Raw genomic sequence first — 26,275 nt, 5'->3', positions numbered from 1 at the left:
CTATGCCCGTACAGTGCCAAAGCAAAACCTTAGACATTGTAAGTGCAGGGTAGCCATAAGAGTATATGCTCCGAAGGGAGAGTAAAGATGTTTGACCCGACGGTACCGAAGTGTCGATGGAAGATGAAAGGGCGGCCATTTCAGGACCCTGTGCCACAGACCATAATCACCACAGATGCATCAATGACAGGTTGGGGATCCCATCTAAAAAATCTTACAAAACAGGGAGAATGGGACTCAATCCAATAAACTTACCACATAAACCACTTGGAAATGCTGGTACTGTTCTTAGTTATCAAAGCATTCCAACCGCAGATTACACACAAAACAGTCTTAATAAGGACAGACAACATGACGACAATGTATTATCTGCAAAACGGGGGGGACGCACTCATCCCAATTGTCAATCCTAGCACAAACAATTTGGAAATGGACAATTCACAATTACGTTCACCTCCTAGCAGAATACATCCCAGGGATACACAACCTGCTAGCAGACCTCTTAAGCAGGACGCAGCAACAAATACATGAATGGGAGATTCACCCACAAGTAAGTCAACATTACTTTCAATTTTGGGGAACACAAAACATAGACCTTTTCGCAACAAGCAAATACGCAAAATGCCAAAACTTTGTGTCCAGGTACCCACACCCTCAATCCAAGGGCAATGCTCTATGGATCAGCTGGTCAGGGTTATTTGCTTACGCTTTCCCCCCTCCCCCATTAATTCAGTTTCTGGTCAACAAGGTCCACCACACTTCCCTCACTATGATACTCGTAGCTCCCACATGGGCACGTCAACATTGCTCCACAACACTATTGGATCTGTTGGTAGTATTACATCACAAGCTCCCAAACATACCAAACCTTTCGACTCAAAACAAGGGTCAGATCAGGCATCCCAATCCCCGTATGCTCAACTGTGTGATTTCGCTCCAGCGGTCATGGTATTTGGATATCTACAGCTTCCACTAGAATGTATGGACATTCTAAAACAAGCACGTAATCCTACAACCAGGCAGTGCCACGCAAATAAACGGAAACGTTTTGTATATTACTGCCAACCTAAAAATATTGATCCACTTAAAGCATCAGTACAGGATTTTGAATGTTATTTGCTTCAGTTACAGTAAGTAAATCTTGCATATTCATCTATTAAAATTAATTTAACAGCAATATCAGCCTACCCCCAAAAACAGACAACATTCGTCTCTGTTTAGAATTCCTTTCGTAAAAGCTTTTATGGAAGGTCTTAAAAGAGTTATTCCACCGATAGTTCCACCAGCTCCTGCATGGAATCTTAATATTGTGCTCACAAGACTTATGGGTCCACCTTATGAACCCATGCATTCTTGCACTTTTCAGTTTCTCTCATGGAAGGTTGCTCTCCTAGTAGCAATTACTTCCTTAAGAAGAGTAAGCAAAATTCAAGAATTCACTTTAGAAGAACCCTTCTTCCAAGTACACAAACACAAAATAGTACTTATGACAAATCATACATTTTTACCCAAAGTGGTTTCACCATTTCACATTAATCAGTCAGTGGAATTGCCAGTCTTCTTTTCACAGCCAGATTCAGTTCCTGAAAGAGCTCTCCACACTCTTGATCTTAAAAGAGCTCTCATGTATTATATACACAGAACAAAAGACTTTAGAAAATCTCAACAACTTTTTGTGGCTTTCCAACAACCTCATAAGGGTAATCCCATTTCCAAAAAAGGATTGGCCAGATGGATAGTAAAGTGTATTTAAACTTGCTAGCCTAAAGCTAAAAGGCAACTATTCGTAACTCCTAAAGCACATTCAACTTGGGAAATATACCAATGGCAGACATATGCAAAGCAGCCACATGGTTCACACCACACACATTTACTAAACACTGCTACGTGGATGTGTTATCTCGACAACAAGCAAATGTTGGTCAAGCAGTGCTTAAAACACTATTTCAAACTACTTCAACTCCTACAGCGTACCCACTGCTTACTTGGGAGAGGTACTGCTTTTCAGTCAATGCACAGCATGTGTTTCTGCAGCTACGCATGCCATCAAACGGAAAATGTCACTTACCCAGTGTACATCTGTTCGTGGCATGTAGTGCTGCACATTCACATGCACCCTCACCGGAATCCTGTAGCTGTTGTAGTACTTTATTATGTAAATATGTGTTTGATGGCATGTGTAGCTGCAGATACACATGCTATGTATAGTCTGCCATCTGGTGTTGGGCTCGGAGTGTTACAAGTTGTTTTTCTTCGAAGAATTGTTTTCGAGTCACGGGATCGAGTGACTCCTCCTCTTTGGCTCCATTGCGCATGGGCATCAACTTCATGTTAGATTGTTTAATTTCCGCCATAGGGTTCGGACATGTTTCTTTTTGCTCCGATAGTTCGAGTTGGAAAAGTTCTAAAACTCTCTAATTCTCGTCGGTATTGTTCAATCGCGTGCCATCTTCCATCGACACTTCGGTACCGTCGGGTCAAACATCTTTACTCGCCCTTCGGGTCGCCCGCACCCAACTTGGGTTTGGTCGGGCCGACAGCGTGGAAGCCTCATGGACGGGACCCCATTGTAAGTTCGACTGACCTGGAATTGGGATACGAGTGTGTGAAACGCTTGGATACGTTGTGGATTTGAGTAGGTCAATGCCGACTGAGTGTTCTGTTCAGAATTGCTCCTAGATAAGGTTGAATTTGTGCTGGCTGAAGGTGAGATTTCTGGTAACCAATTGTGAACTCTAATTTGTGTAGAGCATCTATTGTGTGTTGTGTATGTCATTGACAGTTTCAAATGGTGCTGGCTTTTATTAACCAGTCGCCTAGATAAGGGAAGACATGTATGTGCCTGTCTTCTGAGGTCTGCCGCAACTACTGCTAGACATTTTGTGAATATCCTTGGCGCTGCTGTTACTCCAAAAGGTAGTACCTTGAGTTGATAGTGCTTGCCTGCTATCACAAACCTTAAATACTTGCGGTGTGCTGGATGTGTATGAATGTGGAAGTAAGCATCTTTTAGGTCTAATGTTGTCATGTAATCTTGTTTTTGTAATAAGGGAAAGACATCCTGTAAAGTGACCATGTGGAAATGCTCTGACAGGATATATGATCTAAAGGTCAGAGATCGAGAATTGGTCTGAGAGTGCCATGCTTTTTGGTATAAAGTATAGAGAATATACTCTTGTCCCTTGCTAACAGATGGGAACCATTTCTTTTGCACCTTTGAGTAGAAGAGAGTCTACCTCTTGTTTTAACAGGGCAATGTGTTCAAGAGAAAGCCTGTGTGAACAGGGTGGAATGTTTTGTGGAGTGGAGATAAGTTCTAGGCAATAACCATAGCGGATAATTGACAATACCCATAGATCTGTTGTAATTTGTTGCCAGTGAGGATGGAAATATTGCAGGCTTCCTCCCACAGGAGATGTATGCTGTTTGGGGGTGCAGAGAAAGTCACTGCTTTGATGAGGTGGAGGCACCTCTTGCGGCAGGGGATTTACCTCTGGAGCTGAAACTGTGTCCTCTATAAGAGCCCTGGGATAACATTGTTGTCCCTGTTTTTGTTGGGACGTAGAGGCCTCTGAAATTTGTGGCTTAAAACCTCCTCTAAATTGAGGTTTGCGAATTGAGCCCCGAAAAGGTGTTGTATAAAGGGCTCCCATGGCCTTTGCTGTCTCAGAGACCTTTTTTAATTGATCAATGGTTTTGTCCACCTCTGGTCCAAAGAGTTGCTGCTTATTAAAAGGCATGTTAAGGACCGCTTATTTTATTTCAGGCTTAAAGCCTGAGGATCTCAACCAAGCATGTCTTCTAATTGTGATGCTAGTGTTTATCCCCCTAGCTGCCGTATCAGCTGCGGCTAGTGCTGATCGGATCTGATTATTGGCAATGGCCCTCTTCTACTACCTGTGCCCTTTTCTGATGTTCCTTTGGGAGGTAATGCAGGAATTCCTGCATCTCATCCCAAGGTGCCCTGTCATACCTATCTATAAGGGCTTGGGAGTTAGCAATGTGCCACTGATTTGCAGCCTGAGTTGCCTGCTGCATCGCATTTGCAGCTTTATCAGGGGGAGGAGCATCCCCTGTGGACTGACTATTTGCGCGTTTTCTGGCTGCACGGACTACAATGGAGTCTGGTGGTAACTGCTGTGAAGTGAAAACTGGATCAGTTGGTGCCGCTTTATATTTTTGATCTATTCTAGGTGTTAACACCCTGGCCTTGACTGGTTCTTTAAAAATTTCATCTGCATGTTTCACACACCAGGTGGCATTGGCAAGCTTTGGTATTGTTTGTGAATTGAGGAAAGAGTGTTAAATAGAAACTCCTCTTCTAATGGCTCAGTGTGCATCTGCACACTAAGATAGGCAGCTGCTCTGGAAATTACCTGATTATAGACTGTGGTATCCTCAGGTGGAGATGGTCTGGTAGGATACAAACCAGGATAATTGGGTCAGAGTCAAACATGTCCCATGGATCCATGCTATAAATACTATCACCCAGGTAGCTCCCATGTGAAGAAGCTTGAGATTGTGTAGGTGAAGTTGGTGGTGGTAGAGAAGAGGAAAGATAAGGTGAATGTGGTGGAGAAAGCTGAACAGTCTGTCTTTTCCTTATGTTTAAATATTTTCACCAGAGAATGGCCAACATCCAAACTCTCCTGGAATGCTAATTTCCTCTTTGTAATTGGAGGAGGAGAGGCAATAATCTTTCCAGTCTCTTTCTGGATTTGAATCCTCCTTTGTATTTGGTCCATGAACTCAAGAATGGGTCTAATGTCTGTCTCCCTCCTGTTCTGAAGATGAAACCTATTTTCTGCTTCCTAATAAATGCTCTGAAAGCTTGGTGGCAGTATGCTTCATACGGGCCGAAAAAGTGGTCTGAGCAGTAGGGGAAGTGTTTTCGGCTCCAAAAATCGGCTTTGATGTTTCGACTCCGAAGAGGAGCGTGGATGTTTCGGTTCCGATGTAGTATGAAGCCGACTCGGTTCTGAAGTGGAAGCCTCCATCTTTCGACTCAATGCCTAAACAGGCATGACAGTCTGTTGTTGAGAGCGAGTCTTGGCCTTTTTCGGCGCCGAACCAGAGGGTCGGTTGACAATTTGTTATTTTTGGGTTGAATTATGGCTAGCAAGCAGTGGTATACCCAAGGCCTTTTGTGATTTTTTAGGAAGGGGCTGGTGTACTCACATACTGCGCCCCAGGAAGTACCTGGCTGTCCTCATCTGAATCTCGCTCAGAATCAGTCTCGAATGGAGACTGCGGTCTGTGGCTGTTCCTCACCTAAGATGTCAGGCGTTTGCTATGTGGACTTCAATGCCATCTCCAACCTCCTTGCTTTTCGATCTCGTAAGGTCTTCTTCGATTGAAAGGACCGATACGCCTCGCAGGTCTCTTCTTGGTTGTCTGGAAAAAGGCAGAGGTTGCACACCGAGTGCTGATCAGTGTAGGGGGACTTGGCGTGGCACCGAGACAGAATCTGAACGGAGTCCGATCAATCAGCCTGTGACGCAGTAGGCCCAAAGAGGCCCGAGAAGGGCGCGGCGCCCGAAAGGGTGTTTAATCGAACCAGACGCTACAATCAAATCAAGTGTAGTCAGAAACCGCGTTAGAAAACTATACAGATGTTAAGATAAAGGAAAGAAGTTCAGATAGTACCGAACCGAAAGTACCGAAGTGAGAGGGAACACGTCCAAACCTGACAGCAGAAAGAAAATCTCACAATGGAGTCAATGCCCAGTCGCACTATCACTGAGAAGAGTCACCACTCTATCCTGTGACTTGAAAAAAAGCTTCTTCAAAGAAAAACAACTTGTATCACTCCGAGCCGAACACTAGATGGCGATATATGGCCAGCATGTGAATCTGAGCTACTTGTTATTTTCATAAATTGGTGGTCCTTTTTGAGTTGAGCGTCCTATTTATTGAATATTATGTGTATTTGTAGATGTCGTGCAGCGTCACTCCCTGCAGGCCTGAGGAAGGGTGCCCGCAAGCCAAGTCAGGCCCCATGAATGGGTCTGTAGACACGGGCAATGCCCATCTTGAGGATCCTGTTAAAAATTAGTGCACCGCTAAGCCCCCACCTCTTATCAGAAGCCTGGCGCGGTCATCTACCAAATCTGCTTGGCTCTGGTGCCCAGGAGTCCCCAGAGGCTGCAGGGGGCTTCAAAACATCTCACCACCCCTTAGTGACCTGTGGAAGCACAGATGAGGGAAGAATAGCTGGATATACAGCAGGATTGTGCGACTACCAACGGTAGCTCAGCTAGAAGCATCTGGTTAGCCATCCTGCTTGGCCACACCCACAATGAGGCCTAGTTTGTGGAGGTGAGACACTACTTGGCGAGTGTGAGGGAGATATTGCTTTTGGCTGTTGCTCTTTACTAGCCAGTCATACATATACGGAAAAGCATGAATTGCACTGCAGCAAAGGTGCACGGCAACCACTGCAACACATTTTGTTAATACATGGAGGTGTGGAGGCCTCATAAGGTTACTACTTTGAATTCATAATGAGGTCCACTTCCCACAAACCGGAGGTACGGATGGTGTACTGGTTCAATGGAGATGTGAATGTAGGAATACTTGAGATTGAGAGTGCCATACAGTCCCTAGTGCAGGGCAGTTGAAGTGCTCTAGCTCGATGCAGCAGTTGAGCAGCGGGAGGTTGTATATCTGCCCGAGTGTTCTGTGTTTTTTCTTGACAATAGGATGGAAGTGTAGAGAATATACAGCTTTTCCCTGCTGATATGGTGGAACTAGTTATATTGCTCCATTCTGAAGCAATGCCAGCACTTCCTCTGGCAGCAGCCTTTGGTGTTTTTTTCTGATGATGCAGCACTGTGGTGTTAAACTACAGGCAATATCAGGGCTGCTGCTATGGAATCCCCCTCCAGCGTGTCTATTCAGTTTGTTAATTTCTGACAGGACTGATGCAGCTGGTACAGCGGCATTGTGAGGTGGCTATGGACTGTTGTCGCCAAAACCTTGGCCTACTGGTGTGGGTTTGGAGTGCCCCAATTGTTTTACTGTGTCAGTCACTCAATCTTTTTAGTTTCCGTAGAGGCAGTGTCAGTTGGGGCCAGTGCACATCCAATGTTTGCATTAGTGATAAATGTTGCTTTATGAACTAGCTCTTTCCCTTTTTTGGGTTAGGTCTCAGGCAGAGGTTCAACCAGCAGCTCCAATTCCTCACAGTGGTAACCACTGAACCTCAACATCAACTCCAAAGAATTAGTGATTCTTCTTTGCGTGTCAGCCCCCAGGATGACCCTTTTATCAGAAGCGTCAATCAGCATACTTTCCTAATCAGGAGGAGGAGCATCCCCACAGCCCTAGGTGAAAATCCTTTTTTTGGCTGTACAGAGCAACAGCAAACTGAGTGACACATGGGCCATAATGTAGAGGGGCATCATGTGGCACAGCCTTATATTTTTATCCACCCTTGAAGTTACCAACTTGGTCTCAACCAGGTCCTTGAAGTTCTCTGCCAAGCATCTGAGCAAGCTCATAAGCATCAGTATGTATCACAGAGCACTCTATTTTAGAGAGTGTTTCTACAAGGAAGTTCTCTTCTTCCAAAGTGTGGTGTACCACTTTATGGTGATTAGCTGCTTAGTGGATGACTGCATCATACAAAGTGGTAGTTTGGGATGGCTAGACTGGGTGGGGCACCAGTGACTGGTTTCCTGTGGCTCTACCCTGTAGTCATGCCAGGTGTCATCATTGTCTGCCGGGACACGTTCCTCATAAGGGTCTGGAAGAGCCACAGAAAGTTCTGAGTCAAAGTAAGTCCATGCAAGCATAATAGGAAGTTAAAAGAGACCGTGCTGGTGACTGATGGTAATGGAGGGCTACTATCCATGGGCTCGTCTTTTTTTATTAGAAATAGGTTAGGTCCTAAGCTCCTTTCATACCGCCTCCTCATATGTGAGCCTTTTATTTTAAGTCAGAGGTTGACCAGCTGGCATATGTATCAGGGTACATGTTAAAATGTGCGTTACCTTTTTGAGCCAATTAATAGTTTTCTCTACCTGACAAAAGTCTGCTTTCCCTGATCATCCAGTGGTGTGCGCTTACTCTGAAGTGAGGCCAGTGTAGATGGCAGTTTCAAACAAAATTTCAGAGTGGATCTTACACTGTTCTAAGACAGGCATGTCTATGTCTCTATATTCATGTATTAGATGTATTATTAATATTCTTCTAAATAATGTGGTACCCAAGGTAATGTGTGAGGTCATTAGCAGTGCATGATTGGTGGAGAGAGGGGCCCAAGTTAACATTAGTTGGCCAAACTACGTCTTTTTTAGTGAAATGCTTTGGCAGACACCATTGCAACACATTTCAGACAATTAATGTATTTCTTCTGTGCTCTTAAGTGCAAGGGCTGCAGTAAAACTTGTGACTGGAATATGGGCGTGCTGGACCTGTCCTTTTTTGCAGGATTATCTGTAAACCTTTGTGGACAGCCCAGTTCTGCCAAGTGGTGCCAAATCCAGTCTGGGCCCCTGAAGGAGGTTTTTGGTGCACAAAGAGAAAATCCATGCATCAACTGACTGCATCATTTGGAACCGACTCACTGTGGGAAGGATTCAACGCATTGCCGATGCCTGTACAGGCGCGTGGTCCCCGCTTGACGCAATGACCATGGTTTTCAAAGCAGGCCCCAGCTTTCTGTCGCAGCTTGTCAGAAGAAACACTGCTGTGTGAGTTTCGAGCACTGCAACACTGAAGTTCATGATGCACCGCCCTGACTCCGAAGCAGCATCTGTTTCATCTTTGTGAGATTGACGCATCATGGCTTGACTTCCGATGCACCGTCCCTGGGGGGCCATCCTCTGCGACACTGCACCACAGTAATGAACTGATGCTTTGTGGTGCAAACGACACCACATCCCCGGTGGAAGTAAGGACCAGACGCATCACTTTCCCTGCCTAGCAGTAAGGAACTGATGCATCACGTCCCTTTCAACAGTAAGGCTCTTTCGACACATCACCTCCGAAGCGGCCCACATCTTTTTTGTTTTTGATACACCTGAGGTACTTTGCCTCAGTCAAACGCTTCACTGATTTCAAGGAGCTGCAACTGCATTTAACCTTTTAAAAGTGTTATCTTTGCTTGGGTAGGTTTGTTTTTTGGACGTTTTGGTCTGGTTTTATTCAGATAAATATATATATTTTTTTTTTACTGTTGCGGAGTCTTTTTGTAGGTGTGTGTGTGTGTGTGTGCGCGCACACACAAATACTTTACACATTGCCTCGGAGATAAGCCTGACTGCTCGTGCCAAGCTACAAAGGGGGTGAGTAGGGGTTACCTTAGCTATGCGACTCCCTTACCCTGACTAGAGTGAGGGTCCCTACAACTAAAGATCCTATTTCTAACAAGGAGGATCAAATGCTTACAGTGCAAGGTATTCACCAGATTTGAGTAGCAATACGTCCTTGGGGTCGCAATGTCATTAGGTAATAAGTTTCATTCATTAGGTCAAGGTTCAAAGAAGAACAGCCAACTAAAGTAAAGATACCCAATCAAGCAAGCAGGTATTTCATTCATTGTCAGTTACTTCACGTATAAATGGCTATTTACTTTAAAAAGTTTAATTATTGTACTCATTTCCACATAAAGAAAGCCATCCAAGACCCACACCGAGTAAGTTTCCAGAGACGAAACAAAAGTCGGTTAGTCTACACTCAAGCACGTTCACTGCTTACATAACTTACAACTTACCTTTGTACTTCTATAGTTCCCATTGTTTCATACGCAAAGTCACACTTGTTATCTATTTCAATGGCTTTGCTGATGAGCTCTAATCCTTTATCCAGGTCCTGCTTCCACTGAAGTTGCAGCAATCTGAAAAGAGAACGCGAAGTAGATAAAAAGGAGGTTCTTCACACAATTCACAGTGCCATTTGCATGTCACTTCCAAGCATGCTGGAAACAAGTGCATTGAGCTGTTTACTAGTATAAGCAGGACATAAATACTATCAAAGATACTATACATTGGTGACTGATCTTACAGGCCTAATGATATGTTGTCCAAGAGCGGCACCTCCATAACTAATTCATTAAGAAAAATATAAAGTAAAGCAGATAAATAAGTTAACATATCAGTTTCCAAAAAATATTAAACATTGCCTTAAATACATTTTTATCCACTTGTTTTTTTTAGTTTTATTTAAAAAAAAAAAAAAAAAAAAAAAACTTTATTGATGTCGTCATATCCACTTCCTAAATTGATACAGTTAAAATTACAAGATGCATGCTCATGTACTTGGGAAGAAGATTTTAAAACTAAGACAGGACTTCTGCGTATTACACAAGCCTGCTGGAAAGAAATGTGAGGATGTCTTTTAGGGCACAGGTATTCTCATCCAAAGTCCCTACAATGCAGATCTGTGCCCATTAGCTTCAGCTGTTATTTATGCTTTGCAGACCAGGTATCTGAACACCAGGCATATCTTTTGGGTTTATTTAGTTTTATAAAAAGTTTGTATTTTCTTAACATTTTCAAGCATCTATCAGTTTTTCAGAGATTTTTTGGAGGAGCTGAGGTACACTTGATTTTTTAATGGTAATCTCTGTGGGTTTGCCCAACAAAATATGTCTCTTTAAAGCAGTATTTTCTCTTTCTCGAATTTCCACCTTTAAGAAAACAATCAATTAGCTGCGCAAGTCTGAATAAATGTGACTGAAAAGAGCAGTATATCAACATTAAAAAACTCAAAAATAAAATAGTGAAAATGGGCACTGCTTTAAGAAGTTGAGATTGACTATCCCATCATCCCATATAGTTTGAGTCAGTAGTTCATTTATAAAGCTGGATAGGAGCTAAAACTAAATATAGACCATTCCTAACTACGCTTTTAGTTCACAGGAAAGCACAGAAAAAAAGCCATAATGGAGAATCAGGATTACAAGTAAGCAGCTTTTCCATGCCCACAATGGGATTCTCGCCTTTATCCATTAACAGCAGAAGAGCAGAGTCTCAAAAACCTCACCTCCTAGGATGATGAGCTAAAAGCACAATTTGGAATAAGAATATTATTTATAAACAAAGACTTAATAGTGAGGACTGGTCTACAGGAGTGTCATCTTACATTCACAATCCATGTCAGGTGCATTCAACTTCGGTGCAGGTGGTGCGGATTCATGGTATGCTTTTACAAAATAATTACCTTCCTGAAGGAAGTTGGCTCTGTATATACTATTTCAAAGTAAGAAATAGTGTGCACAGAGTCCAAGGGTACCCCTTAGAGATAAAATAGTGGCAAAAAGAGATAATTCTAATGCTCTATTTTGTGGTAGTGTGGTCGATCAGTAGGGTTATCAGAGGGTATTGTTAAGCATTTGTTGTACACATGCAGGCAATAAATGAGGAACACACACTCAAAGACTTACTACAGGCCAATAGGTTTTTATATAGAAAAATATATCTTCTTAGTTTATTTTAAGAACCACAGGTTCAAGATTTACAAATAATACTTCAAATGAAACGTATTTCACTCCGGTATTCTACGAACTTTGAATAATCACAATAGCATGTACAGTTTTGACAAAAATGGCAATAAGCTAAGCTATTTTAAAAGTGGACACAGTGCAAAAATCAACAGTTCCTGGGGGAGGTAAGTATTTGTTAAGTTCACAGGTAAGTAAAACACTTGCAGGGCTCAAAGTACCCGGGACCTCGGAGGGCAGACCACGGGGGTTTTGTAGGGCACGGGGGGGCAAGCAGGCATAGAAAGTAAACCCTCAGAGGCACAGGGGCGGCCGGGTGCAGAGTGCAAACGGGCGTCGGGTTTCTGATAGGAATCAATGGGGAGGCCCCGGGGTCTCTTCAACGATGCAGGCAGGCACCGGGGGGGCTCCTCGGGGTAGCCACCACCTGGGCTAGGCAGAGGGTCGCCTGGGGGCGCTACTGCACTGGAGTTTGGTTCCTTCAGGTCCTGGGGGCTGCGGGTGCAGTGCTGGTTCCAGGCGTCAGGTTCCTTATTACAGGCAGTCGCTGTCAGAGGGAGCCTCTGGATTTCCTTTGCAGGCGTCGTTGTGGGGGCTCAGGGGGGTCAACTCTGGCTACTCACGGGCTCGCAGTCCCTGGGGAGTCCTCCCTGTAGTGTTAGTTTTCCGCAGGTCGAGCCGGGGGCGTCGGGTGCAGAGTAGAGAGTCTCACGTTTCCAGTGGGAAACGTGTTGTCTTTAAATGTTGCTTCTTTGTTGCAGAAAGTTGCAATTTCTTGAACAGGGCTGCTGTTGGTCCTTTAGATGTAGGGTAGTCCTCTGAGGCTTCAGAGGTCGCTGGACCCTGTTGGATGCGTCGCTGTTGCAGTTTTCTTCGAAGTAGGGAAGACAGGCCGGTGGGGCTGGGGCCAAATCAGTTGTCGTCTCCGTCTTCACTGCAGGTCTTCAGGTCAGTAGGGCTTCTTCTTCTTGAGGTTGCAGGAATCTATCTTCCTCAGTTCTGGGAGCCCCTAAATACTGAATTTAGGGGTGTGTTTAGGAGCCGGGAGGGCAGTAGCCAATGGCTACTGACCCTGAGGGTGGCTACACCCTCTTTGTGCCTCCTCCCTGTGGGGAGGGGGGCACATCTCTAATCCTATTGGGGGAATCCTCCTTCTACAAGATGGAGGATTTCTAAAAGTAGGAGTCACTTCAGCTCAGGACACCTTAGGGGCTGCCCTGACTGGGGGGTGACTCCTCCTTGTTTTCCTCATTATCTCCTCCAGCCTTGCCGCCAAAAGTGGGGGCAGTGGCTGGAGGGGTGGGCATCCACTAGCTGGGATGCCCTGTGGCGCTGTAACAAAGGGGGTGAGCCTTTGAGGCTCACCGCCAGGTGTTACAGGTCCTGCAGGGGGAGGTGAGAAGCACCTTCACCTAGTACAGGCTTTGTTCCTGGCCACAGAGTGACAAAGGCAATCTCCCCATGTGGCCAGCAACATGTCTGGTGCTTGGCTGGCTGGCAGAAACTAATCAGCCCACACTGGAAGTCAGGTATGTTTTCAGGGGGCATCTCTAAGATGCCCTGTGGGTGTTTTTCACAATAAAGGGCACACTGGCATCAGTGTGCATTTATTGTGCTGAGAAGTTTGATACCAAAGTTCCCAGTTTTCAGAGTAGCCATCATGGTGCTGTGGAGTTCGTGTTTGACAGACTCCCAGGCCACATACTCTTATGGCTACCCTGCACTTACAATGTCTAAGGTTTTGCTTAGACACTGTAGGGGCATAGTGCTCATGCACATATGCCCTCACCTGGGGTATAGTGCACCCTGCCTTAGGGCTGTAAGGCCTGCTAGAGGGGTGACTTACCTATGCCACAGGCAGTGTGAGGTTGGCATGGCACTCTGAGGGGAGTGCCATGTCGATTTAGTCTTTTTTCTCCCCACCAGCACACACAAGCTGGCAAGCAGTGTGTATGTGCCTAGTGAGGGGTCCCTAGGGTGGCATAAGACATGCTGCAGCCCTTGGAGACCTTCCCTGGCATCAGGCCCCTTGGTACCAGGGCTACCAGTTACAAGGGAATTACCTGAGTGCCTGGGATGTGCCAATTGTGGAGACAAATGTACAGTTTACGGAAAGAACACTGGTGCTCGGTCCTGGTTAGCAGGGTCCCAGCACACTTTAAAATCATAACTTAGCATCAGCAAAGGCAAAAAGACAGGGGGTAATCATGCCAAGGAGGCATTTCCTTACACAATCCCCCCCCCCCCCCCCCCCCCCAAACGAAAGAGGATGAGACTAGCCTTTCCCAAGAGTCTTCGTTTTCTAAGTGGAAGAACCTGGAAAGGCCATCTGCATTGGCATGAGCAGTCCCAGGTCTGTGTTCCACTATAAAGTCCTTTTCCTGTAGGGATATGGACCACCTCAACAGTTTTGGATTTTCACCTTTCATTTGCATTATCCATCTGAGAGGTCTTTGGTCAGTCTGAACTACAAAGTGAGTACCAAATAGGTATGGTCTCAGCTTCTTCAGGGACCAGACCACAGCAAAGGCCTCCCTCTCAATGGCAGTCCAACGCTGCTCCCTGGGGAGGAACCTGCTTCTAATGAAAGCAACAGGCTGGTCAAGGCCATCATCATTTGTTTGGGACAGAACTGCCCCTATCCCATGTTCAGAGGCATCAGTCTGCACAATGAACTGCTTGGAGTAATCTGGAGCTTTGAGAACTGGTGCTGAGCACTTAGCTTGTTTCAGGGTGTCAAAGGACTGTTGGCATTCTACAGTCCAGTATACCATCTTGGGCATTTTCTTAGAGGTACGTTCTGTAAGGGGTGTCACTATGGATCCATATCCCTTCACAAACCTCCTATAGTAACCAGTCAAGCCAAGGAATGCCCTGACTTGAGTCTGGGTTTTGGGAGCTACCCAGTCCAGAATAGTCTGGATCTTGGGTTGGAGTGGCTGAACTTGACCTCCACCTACAAGGTGTCCCAAGTAAACCACAGTACCCTGCCCTATCTGATATTTGGATGCCTTGATAGAGGGGCCTGCTGTTTGCAGGGCCTGCAAAACCTTCTTCAGGTGGACCAGGTGATCTTGCCAGCTGGAGCTAAAGACAGCAATATCATCAAGATAAGCTCCACTAAAGGACTCCAAGCCAGCAAGGACTTGATTCACCAATCTTTGGAAGGTGGCAGGGGCATTCTTTAAGCCAAAGGGCATCACAGTAAACTGATAGTGCCCATCAGTTGTAGAGAATGCGGTCTTTTCTTTTGCTCCTGGTGCCATTTTTATTTGCCAGTACCCTGCTGTCAAGTCAAAGGTACTCAAGTATTTGGCAGCACCCAATTTATCAATTAACTCATCTGCCCTTGGAATGGGATGGGCATCTGTCTTGGTGACAGAATTAAGTCCTCTGTAGTCTACACAAAACCCCATCTCTCTCTTGCCATCTGTTGTGTGAGGTTTGGGGACTAAGACCACTGGGCTAGCCCAGGGACTGTCAGAGTGCTCAATCACTCCCAATTCCAGCATCTTGTGGACTTCCACTTTGATGCTTTCCTTAACTTGGTCAAACTGTCTAAAAATGTTGTTTTTGACAGGCATGCTGAGCCTGTGTCCACATCATGGGTATACAGGTGTATCTGACAAGGGGTTAGGGAAAAGAGGTCAGCAAACTGTTGTAGGACTCTCCTAAAGTCAGCTTGCTGTTGGCCAGAGAGGGTGATTGAGAAGATCACTCCATCTACTGAGCCATCTTTAGTGCCCAACAGTGGCACTTTCCTATACTGTCTGCTTACAATAACAAAACTTAGGTATGTGAAAGTGGGCATCCTTTAGCTCTAGAGCGGTCATAAAGTCACCTTGTTGTAGGCGCTGAATTACATCCTGAAGGGTGAGCATGTGGAAGTGTTCCAAAAGGATGTATTTGTTTAGAGGCCCAAGGTCGAGTACTGACCTGAGAGAGCCATTTTTATTTGGAAATAAGGAAGTATACAGAGTATATTCCTGTTCCTTTATGTTGTGGCAGTACGGGCTCTATGACCCCCTTGAGAAGAAGGGCTGGGGCCTCTTGTTTGAGAAGGGTTAAGTGTTCCTGAGATAGCTTGTGAGTGCAGGGGAAGGGTGATATTGGGAGGAGTGGTGGTAAGTTCCAGAGAATAATGTTGGATAATGGCAAGCAACCACTGGTCTGTGGTAATGGTGTTCCACGTTGGACCGAAATGTTGGGAGTCTTTCGCAGACAGGTGTACGATGAGCAAGGGGAAGGCAGTCACTGCTTGGCAGTAGAGGATGACCAATGTGTAGTGGTGCTCTTTCCCCTCCCTTTTTTGTTGTTGGTAACTCTGTAAGAGCCCCTGTAAAATCCTCTAGTGTAGGTGGATTGAGACTGTCGAGGGTGTGAGGTAGACGCCCCAGAGGTAGAGAAGTTGTATGAACCTCTTAACCCAGGGCAGCAAAAAGTGACTCTCTGTGTAGGAGACTGAAGGGCACCCATGGCTTTAGCAGGGTCTGTGTCTTTCTTGAGTTTCTCTAAGGTGGTGTCCACTTGAGACCCAAACAGGTACTCCTTGTCAAAGGGTATATTGAGGACTGCCTGATGGACTTCAGGTTTAAAACCTGAGCAACGCTGCCAAGTATCTCTCCAGAGAACGACACTGGAATTTATCCCGCAAGCTGCTGTGCCAAAAGCATCCAGGGCGCACCCGAGTGAATTATTGGAGATGACCTGCCTATCTGCAACAATCTGTTGTCCCCTTCTGCTCCTTGTCAAAGTGTATATTGAGGACTGCCTGCTGGACTTCAGGTTTAAAACCTGAGCAACACAGCCAAGTATCTCTCCAGAGAACGACACTGGAATTTATCCTACGAGCTGCTGTGCCAGTGGCATCCAGGGCTCACCTGACTGAATTATTGGAGATTACCTGCCTCTCTGCAACAATTTGTTGTCCCCTTCTGCGATGTTCTTCAGGTAAGAATTGGAGGAGCTTCTCTATTTCATCCCAATGAGCCCTGTCGTACTAGGCTAGCAGGGCCTGGGAGTTGTTTATGCGCCAGGGGGTTCATGGTGTGTTCTGCAACTCTTTTCCCCACAGCATCTATTTTCTTACTCTCCTTGTCAGGGGGAGAATAGTCTCTAGTGGCCTGATGGTTTGCTTGCTGGTGGGACCTGTGACCTGATGTAGAGTGGGTCAGATGGAGCTGCCTTATACTTTTTGTCCACCCTTGGCGTGATTACTCTAGAGCAAACAGGCTCTTTGAAAATATCCTACGCATGTCGAAGCATACCGGGGAGCATGGGGAGATGCTGTATGTACCTTTGAACGGTAACAAGTATGTGGAAGAAGAAGTCCTGCTCGACGGGATCTTTATGCAGCTCTCCATATGTAGCTACTCCCTATTGGTAAGAAGTAGTATCCTCAGGTAGTGAAAGGCATGTGGGGTAGAGAACACGATCTTTGGAGAGAACAGGGTCTTTGGAGGGAACAGGGTCAGGATCATATGCGTCCCAAGGAAATGTGTCAATCCGGAGGCTCCCTAAACCTCCACAGGAAAACAGAGAAGAACTATGAGGTGTGTAATCCCCCAGTAAGGGTGGAGTGGGGGAATGAGGAGGGGAAGGGGGCAGAGGTGAAGATAGAGTTGGTGGTGAAGGAAGAAGAGGAGGATGTGGTGGAGAAGGTCTACGGGGAGGGCTGGTAGCCTTGTCTTTGGTTTTCCTTAGAAGGGAAAGGGATGTCTAAAGCCTCCTGAAAAGGTAGTTTTCTCTTGAGGAGCACAGGAGAGGAAGGAGTGACAATGATCCAGCCTGTGCCCTCTTGTGTTTGGAGTTTGTACTGACGAGCATCCACTGTTTCCAAAACTGGCTCAACAGAAGAAGGGCTGGTAGAAGGCTGTCTTGAGTCCCTAGCCTCTGAAGATTAAAGCACTGAAGGTTTTGATCTGTGTGGTTTGCTCAGCACCAAAGCCTAGGTTGAAGGATGCCAGCTCAGTCCCAAGGTCAGATCGAAACGATCTCTCAGTTTGAGGAAATGGAGGTAGAGGACGCAGTCTTGATCTTAATGCTCTTTTTCATTGCTGGGCCGGAGTACCCAAAACAGTCTTTCTGTACTGACCATGGCCTGGTGGCAGTGGCAGAAGGGATACCTCAACGAGGCGTTGGAAAGTCTTTTTAAAGGTATTATGTGGGGCAGGAGGGGCCACAATACTGATGCGCTGGACAGAAGTGATTTCATAGCTTTCGATGTCAGATTGGACGTCTGAGCTGTCCCGAATAGAATGGGCTCCCTCCTCCTGTGCAGATTCCTCCTGAGGATGCACCTTTCCAAAGATGTCTGGGGTATTGTCCGGTGTCTTCTGGGCCATCTCCAGCTGACAAACTCTTCGGTCCCGGAGCATTTTCTTGGAGTGGAAGCACTCACAGGTGTCAAAGTCAACCTCACAATAGTACAGGGAGAATCTGAGGTTGCACACACGATGCTGGTCTGTGTGAGAAAATCTGGCACGCCACCAAACACAGATGCGGAATGGAGTCCTGCAGGATTCTGGTTGTGGTGCCCGCCTCCTCACTTTTTGCCTGTTTTTTGGTGTTACTTTGACTGAAGTGCCCTGGGATCCTGCTAACCAGGTCCCCAGCGCCCGTGTTCCTTCCCCAAAACAAGACACCTCGTCACTTGATCCCCAAGTGGCCAGGTCCTTTACCACCTCTGTAAGTCTCTGGTACATGGTACCCCTAGTACCTAGGACATGGGTACTGAGGAAGGGCCCTAAGAGCAGCAGCACAACTTGTGCCACTCTAAGGGACCTAGCACCAACCTCCTGCAGGCTGCGATTGGAGGCTGCGTCACAAGGTTCTCCCAAATGTGAAAACATGACACGGCACACACATTGTGTGCCATGTCCCCTAAAACACTGCCTGTAATATTTATAAGTCATCCTAACAGCAGGCCTTACAGCCCTAAGGCAGGGTGCATTTAACTACATGTGACGGCATATCCATAAGAGCAGATATGCCCCTGCTATGTCTTTGTCGATTCTTAGACATAGTATGCGTGCAGTGAAGTAATTTTAAATACATGTGCTGGACACTAGCCAATATGAGTTCCCCAGATACATGATGGCTTCACTGAAACTAGGAATGTTTGGAATCAAATATCTTGTATTAATAAACAAGATCTGGTTTCAGTGATAGATTTATTAATACATGCACCCAGAGGGCACCTTAGAGGTCTCCCCTGAAAACTTACCAACTGCTGGTGGGTTCACGGGCTAGTTCCAGCTAGCCTGCTGGCGGGGTCAGGGGTGTGTGTCGACGAGGCAGCATGGGCAGCGTCAGATACCTCTGAGGTGTAGTGAAGAGGCGAGTCAGGGCGGCACTGCAGGGCGAGTAGACCATGCCCAACAGCACCAGCACTGACAAGGTAGGCATGTCACAGTCCCATGGGGCTCAAAGGCATGTCCGAGAGGGTTTCTGCCCTGCAGAAAATGCTGAACATGGCAATAAGAAATGCCACTAGACCCAGGCCTGGAGCAGGGAAGTCAGGATACAGCAGAATCGCCACCAAAGACCCATCGGGCTGGCCAAGTTCGACCTGTGGGAGTTGGTGGGCACGTGGGTGATGTAGGACAGTACCATCTTGCCTGGCATGTTACCCCCATTTTTCACTGTATATATGTTGTTTTAGTTGTATGGGTCACTGGGACCCTGTTCACCAGGGCCCCAGTGCTCATAAGTGTGCCTGAATGTGTTACCTGTGTAGTGACTAACTGTCTCACTGAGGCTCTGCTAATCAGAACCTCAGTGGTTATGCTCTCTCATTTCTTTCAAATTGTCACTAACAGGCTAGTGACCAATTTTACCAATTTACATTGGCTTACTGGAACACCCTTATAATTCCCTAGTATATGGTACTGAGGTACCCAGGGTATTGGGGTTCCAGGAGATCCCTATGGGCTGCAGCATTACTTTTGCCACCCATAGGGAGATCTGACAATTCTTACACAGGCCTGCCACTGCAGCCTGAGTGAAATAACGTCCACGTTATTTCACAGCCATTTTACACTGCACTTCAGTAACTTATAAGTCACCTATATGTCTAACCTTTACCTGGTAAAGGTTAGGTGCAAAGTTACTTAGTGTGAGGGCACCCTGGCACTAGCCAAGGTGCCCCCACATTGTTCAGAGCCAATTCCCTGAACTTTGTGAGTGCGGGGACACCATTACACGTGTGCACTACATATAGGTCACTACCTATATGTAGCTTCACAATGGTAACTCCGAATATGGCCATGTAACATGTCTAAGATCATGGAATTGCCCCCTCTATGCCATCCTGGCATTGTTGGCACAATTCCATGATCCCAGTGGTCTGTAGCACAGACCCTGGTACTGCCAAACTGCCCTTCCTGGGGTTTCACTGCAGCTGCTGCTGCTGCCAACCCCTCAGACAGGCATCTGCCCTCTTGGGGTCCAGCCAGGCCTGGCCCAGGATGGCAGAACAAAGAACTTCCTCTGAGAGAGGGTGAGATACCCTCTCCCTTTGGAAAATGGTGTGAAGGCAGGGGAGGAGTAGCCTCCCCCAGCCTCTGGAAATGCTTTGTTGGGCACAGATGTGCCCAATTCTGCATAAGCCAGTCTACACCGGTTCAGGGGACCCCTTAGCCCTGCTCTGGCGCGAAACTGGACAAAGGAAAGGGGAGTGACCACTCCCCTGACCTGCACCTCCCCTGGGAGGTGTCCAGAGCTCCTCCAGTGTGCTCCAGACCTCTGCCATCTTGGAAACAGAGGTGCTGCTGGCACACTGGACTGCTCTGAGTGGCCAGTGCCACCAGGTGACGTCAGAGACTCCTTCTGATAGGCTCCTTCAGGTGTTAGTAGCCTATCCTCTCTCCTAGGTAGCCAAACCCTCTTTTCTGGCTATTTAGGGTCTCTGTCTCTGGGGAAACTTTAGATAACGAATGCAAGAGCTCAGCCGAGTTCCTCTGCATCTCTCTCTCTTCACCTTCTACCAAGGAATCGACTGCTGACCGCGCTGGAAGCCTGTAAAACTGCAACATAGTAGCAAAGACGACTACTGCAACTCTGTAACGCTGATCCTCCCGCCTTCTCGACTGTTTTCCTGGTGGTGCATGCTGTGGGGGTAGTCTGCCTCCTCTCTGCACTAGAAGCTCCGAAGAAATCTCCCGTGGGTCGACGGAATCTTCCCCCTGCAACCGCAGGCACCAAAAAGCTGCATTACCGGTCCCTTGGGTCTCCTCTCAGCACGACGAGCGAGGTCCCTCGAATCCAGCAACTCTGTCCAAGTGACCCCCACAGTCCAGTGACTCTTCAGTCCAAGTTCGGTGGAGGTAAGTCCTTGCCCCACCTCGCTAGACTGCATTGCTGGGAACCGCGACTTTTGCAGCTACTCCGGCCCCTGTGCACTTCCGGCGGAAATCCTTTGTGCACAGCCAAGCCTGGGTCCACGGCACTCTAACCTGCATTGCACGACTTTCTAAGTTGGTCTCCGGCGACGTGGGACTCCTTTGTGTAACTTCGGGTGAGCACCGTTTCACGCATCCCCGTAGTGCCTGTTTCTGGCACTTCTCCGGGTGCTACCTGCTGCTGAGAGGGCTCCTTGTCTTGGTCGACGTCCCCTCTCTCTCCTGGTCCAATTTGCGACCTCCTGGTCCCTCCTGGGCCACAGCAGCGTCCAAAAACGCTAACCGCACGATTTGCAGCTAGCAAGGCTTGTTGGCGTTCTTTCGGCGGGAAAACACTTCTGCACGACTCTACAAGGCGAGAGGGATCCGTCCTCCAAAGGGGAAGTCTCTAGCCCTTTGCGTTCCTGCAGAAACCGCAGCTTCTTCTGTCCAGTAGAAGCTTCTTTGCACCCGCAGCTGGCATTTCCTGGGCATCTGCCCATCTCCGACTTGCTTGTGACTTTTGGACTTGGTCCCCTTGTTCCACAGGTACCCCAGATTGGAAATCCAGCGTTGTTGCATTGTTGGGTTGTGTCTTTCCTGCATTATTCCTCTAACACGACTTCTTTATCCTTAGGGGAACTTCAGTGCACTTTGCACTCACTTTTCAGGGTCTTGGGGAGGGTTATTTTTCTAACTCTCACTATTTTCTAATAGTCCCAGCGACCCTCTACAAGGTCACATAGGTTTGGGGTCCATTCGTGGTTCGCATTCCACTTTTGGAGTATATGGTTTGTGTTGCCCCTATCCCTATGTTTCCCCATTGCATCCTATTGTAACTATACATTGTTTGCACTGTTTTCTAAGACTATACTGCATATTTTTGCTATTGTGTATATATATCGTGTGTATATTGCCTATCCTCTCACTGAGGGTACACTCTAAGATACTTTGGCATATTGTCATAAAAATAAAGTACCTTTATTTTTAGTATAACTGTGTATTGTGTTTTCTTATGATATTGTGCATATGACACTAAGTGGTACTGTAGTAGCTTCACACGTCTCCTAGTTCAGCCTAAGCTGCTCTGCTAAGCTACCATTATCTATCAGCCTAAGCTGCTAGACACCCTATACACTAATAAGGGATAACTGGGCCTGGTGCAAGGTGCAAGTACCCCTTGGTACTCACTACAAGCCAGTCCAGCCTCCTACAGGTGACTTACCTCTCAAAGAACATTTCTTGTGTTTCTTATGTTTACTCGATGAGCATGCAGTCTGTGACTTCAAGCAGGTCCAGAAACAGTACTAGCCTAATATGTTATCATAGGCATACGCCATAAAAAGTTTTGCTTCGCTCTCAAATAACTGTCTTGGGATATACACTGAGGCAAGATGAGCATAACTGAGTCAGGATCCAATCTCAGGCAAACAGAGTGAGGGTCGGTAATAGACATCAGTCCCTAGACATCATAGCACTGCAGTAATAGTTTAATTCTGAAGTGCTTAGAGGAAAAAAAAAAAAAAGAAAAAAAAAAAAAAAACAGCTCAATGAAAAAAACGCTGGATCACAGTAAAAGGCGTGGAAAAAAGGAGCTGTTGCACCAAGGTGGGCACTATATGGGATTTGTGATGTTGCCAGGTGTCACTTTCGGAACAGAACCAGCCTGCCCCAGCTGCTGCAAGAGCTTCAAAGTTTTGGATCCAGTCTGGTGCCTGGGATAATTTCCCCAAGTTAATTTTATCCACATATGGTCCCCATTCCTTCCAGGTTGTCATCAGGTTTATGACAAATTACTTTCAACTCAGCAGCCCGCTTGCTTGTGGCAAGCTGAAAACAATAGCAGATGCAGTAGCTTGCTACTCACACTGAATGCATGTTTTTAACATTATGCCGGTAGGTTTATTTAGTTTAATAATATATCATGATCAGGTTTTCCTTTAACTAATACATACCCTTTATGAACATATGTTGTGGCATTATCCGGCTCCAGGTCAATACATTTATCATACATCTCATCAGCTTTGCCAAACTGCTGTTGGTCTGTTAGTGCCTGCAGGTAAATATAAAAAAATATTTTTGCATGTAACTTAAATATGCTGTGAAACTCACTCCCAACCAATTTGCCCATAAATTTTTTTTACATTTTAAAAACAAAGATTGACAAGTTTAAAAAGCATTATGCCTAAGGCAAGAAGTAATTAGGAGATATTGAGCTGGTAAATCCAACTCAACTGCAGCACAAACCAGTTAACAAAAAATACATCAGTCAAGAAAGTAAAGAGCTGACCACCTCTGCTGCAAGCTGCGACCAATATAGACCCACAGGTTTTCAGCTTCTTTATTTTACGCTTTACGCCATTTGTTCGTTAAGGATCTTTTAAATTTTTTGTCATTGATTTTGCAACCAACACTCATGCTAGAAAAGCACTCAATGTATTTGCCACTCATTTTACAAACAGTTTCAGATAAACCTAAGCTGAGTCGCATTGGTGCCCTAGGTTGTAGTATCTCGATGATGGATACTGTGGATTGTGGTGCTTCTACAGCAATTTTAAATTCAAAAGTCCTTCTGAAAGATGTTGGATGTCTTTCACAGGAAAGACATTGAGGAAGAGGCTGCAGCAGATGGACTGCAGGAACTCCCGATGTTGCCATCAGAGTGAGATGAAGACACAGGAGACCTTTGTTGCCAGCACCTTTTGGAAGTTTGAAGGGAGTGCCTTTCTCACAACGGAGAGAGTGAGGCATAGGCAGGAGAGCCACCAACTAGGTGTTAAAGGCATCTTCCTGATATGGGACAGAGGTCAGACATGACATATGCTTAGACAAAGAAGCAGGTTTTAATGTCTCAGGAGGGTCTGCACCGGGTCTTGTGAACAAATAATAAAATATGGAGGCTCCAGAGGTTTTATTGCAGTGTCTTCAGGTGTAACTTTCAACCTCTTTTTGGGCCATGGACACATGGATGTTGTTGAGAAGTGGTGCAATGACAATTCCAGTGTTGGAGACCATGGGGGTGACATCAAATGAACTGTCTGCATCAATGACAAGGGAGACGCAGTCATGCACTTGGAACACTTCGACGTTAATGATAAAAATGTCATCATCCGAATGAAGTGTCTCGAAGTCGAGGAGTTTGAAGACCAGTGATGGTGTCAGTGGGTCACAGTGCAGCAGGCCTTTGACAGAAATACACTCTGCCAACGTCATGCTCTTCGAGGGCGAATGAGAATATAAGCGAAAATGGCGATGGTGGTATCTCCTTCCACATTTCCAGTACCTTATTTCTCTGGAAGATCAGATGTACATTCTCTCTGTAGAGCCTACATGGCCTGAAGGCTTTTCAGATTTTTTCCTTCTGCTTCTACTACTCCTTTGCCCTCAGGTCTTCCAGAATACATTTCAGTACAATGCCCTCAAGGTCTTTAAAAGTACTCTTCGACACCTTCGTGCAAAATTCACCTTTCATTCTTTTACTAAATGTGAAGAGGGGAGAATCCACAGACACCTTCAATGAGTCAGAAGTTGCCCTCTTCCTCCAAAGGAGCACCATTTACCCAGCAGAGAAGGGATTCTTAGGGAAAAACACCTGCAGAATTCAGAAAAATGTTGGCCACTTGCTTAACAGACATAAAACACAGTGAAATTGGAAAAAATGAAATTTCTCTGAAAAACAGGGTGTGAAACACCCAATGTGTTCCAGGACCTTCTTGCAAGAGCCGAAATAAGAACTAGCTCTGTGATGAAACGATCATTACAAAGCATGAGAGTAGTGGAAGGTACTGGAATTTTATAGGGGCAGGATAAGTGTTCTCAAGCTTCTATAATCTATGCCCATTAAGCTGTTTTTCCCTTTTCAGAGAGGCTTGGGCTCTCTATGTTGCAGTGCAATTTTTAGAGAAGAATAATTGTAGTCATGCGGTCTAAATTCCGAAAATATTTTGCCTTGGTTCCTGAAGGATCCTTCACATCATATAGACTGAATAGACTTCAAACTACACCTGTTAAAATATGGACAAGTATATTGATATAAAGAGTTCAGTGGTCCACACACAGCAGGGAATAATTCTACAATTCAAGACTATAAATGAAGATCACATAATGCAGACAGTAGTTCTATTTTGCTGGATGCAATTGGCTTTAAAGGTCTGGGCGTCAGCTTGATCCGAACCAAGCTGAGGGTCCAGGAGGCTTTCAGGAACCATAACAGAAAACACATCTGTCATCAAACACACAGAAGTTGATGGGAGAAATGCCTGCAATAAACTTTACCACTGGCTATCGCTCAAGGAAGCACTCCAACCCATTGTTCTTTTGTCCACCATGTCATCTCAGGTTGGGCCCAAGCATATGCAAAACGGTCTTGACACTGCTCCAGTAAGAACAGTCCAGCTCAAACTCTCGAATGTAAAAAAACGAATTATCATGCTTGTTTGCCTAGAAAGCCTTTTTGGCCAAGGAAAATAATTCCCAAGGCTTTCTCCCATTATACTCCTACTGTCGCTCAGCATGGCCAGCAGGTATTTACTTGCAGTCCAGTCTCTGCCAGACATTTCAAAATTAACTCAAAAATATAAATGATCAGCTGTTCTGCACTAATGCCCAGATGCAGAACTGTAGCCCATTTCTGGTATAGTGTGCTCTGGTGGAGGATTTGTTGACACCCATGAGAAACTCTAAATTCTCTGAAGAGAGGACAAAGAGGTGAAAGGTCACCTCCTCAAGAACCATATGCTCAAACCTATCTTAGGGAGGTAAGTATTCTCTCTAAATATACCGGCAAAATATCCCTCCTCTAAGGGTGACTAGGTGGCCTTGTTTGAAGAGGTGGACCTGAACAAAGCACCAGTCCTGGATAGTCCATGTCACAGTGGATCAGGATCACTGCCAATGAACGAATGGTTGGTTAGTAAATATGAACTGCATTTTAGCACAAGCAAATATAGATGCATAGATTTGCTCACACAAACATTAGACTACTTGGTAGCAACAAAAGATATAGATATCGAGAGAGCATCTTTCGAGTGTTAGACAGGACTTTATACCCAGTAAATCCAAAAATGCAATGAGGACATGCGAACCTGCTAGGCAAGTGGATATCCAACATCTAGAAGAGACTCCATTTGAATAATAAGGTTCTAGCGGTCACACAGGATGTGGACAAAGGACCTTATTTAGAGTTTGGAAGATGAGATACTTCAGCAAAACGTGGCAGATATTCTGTCCTCTGTATTACAAGTGCCATAGGTTATCATGATTTTGAAATACTGCAGATGGAACATCCATGAGGGAGTATCTTGTACGCCACACTTTAAATAAGGCCCAAATCACACAGACCAGATGTTCTAAAAACAGAACGGTATAATTATACAGTATCAGTATTGACTCCACATTGCTTAAGGTACAGAACTAAAAGCAAGTTACAGGAGAGTTATCCCACACTATC

The 26,275-nt window shown here is 45.8% G+C and overlaps 1 protein-coding gene across 2 annotated transcripts in view; it reads right to left on the bottom strand.

Annotated features, from left to right (window-relative positions):
- The window catches only part of TOMM70 (translocase of outer mitochondrial membrane 70), a 208,703-nt gene that overhangs the window by 41,017 nt on the left and 141,411 nt on the right, over positions 1-26,275 (bottom strand). For both annotated transcript variants that reach the window (XM_069204747.1, XM_069204748.1), the window contains exons 10-11: positions 22,782-22,879; positions 9,719-9,841 (exon numbers count right to left, since the gene is read on the bottom strand). In XM_069204747.1, coding sequence (XP_069060848.1) covers positions 9,719-9,841; positions 22,782-22,879 — 221 coding nt within the window. The remainder of the gene's footprint in view (positions 1-9,718; positions 9,842-22,781; positions 22,880-26,275) is intronic.

Source organism: Pleurodeles waltl, chromosome 8, assembly GCF_031143425.1.
Source record: "Pleurodeles waltl isolate 20211129_DDA chromosome 8, aPleWal1.hap1.20221129, whole genome shotgun sequence".
NCBI classification, from domain to species: Eukaryota; Metazoa; Chordata; class Amphibia; order Caudata; family Salamandridae; genus Pleurodeles; species Pleurodeles waltl.
The sequence above is the reverse complement of the archived record's forward strand: the minus strand, read 5'-3'. Positions and strand labels throughout refer to the sequence as shown.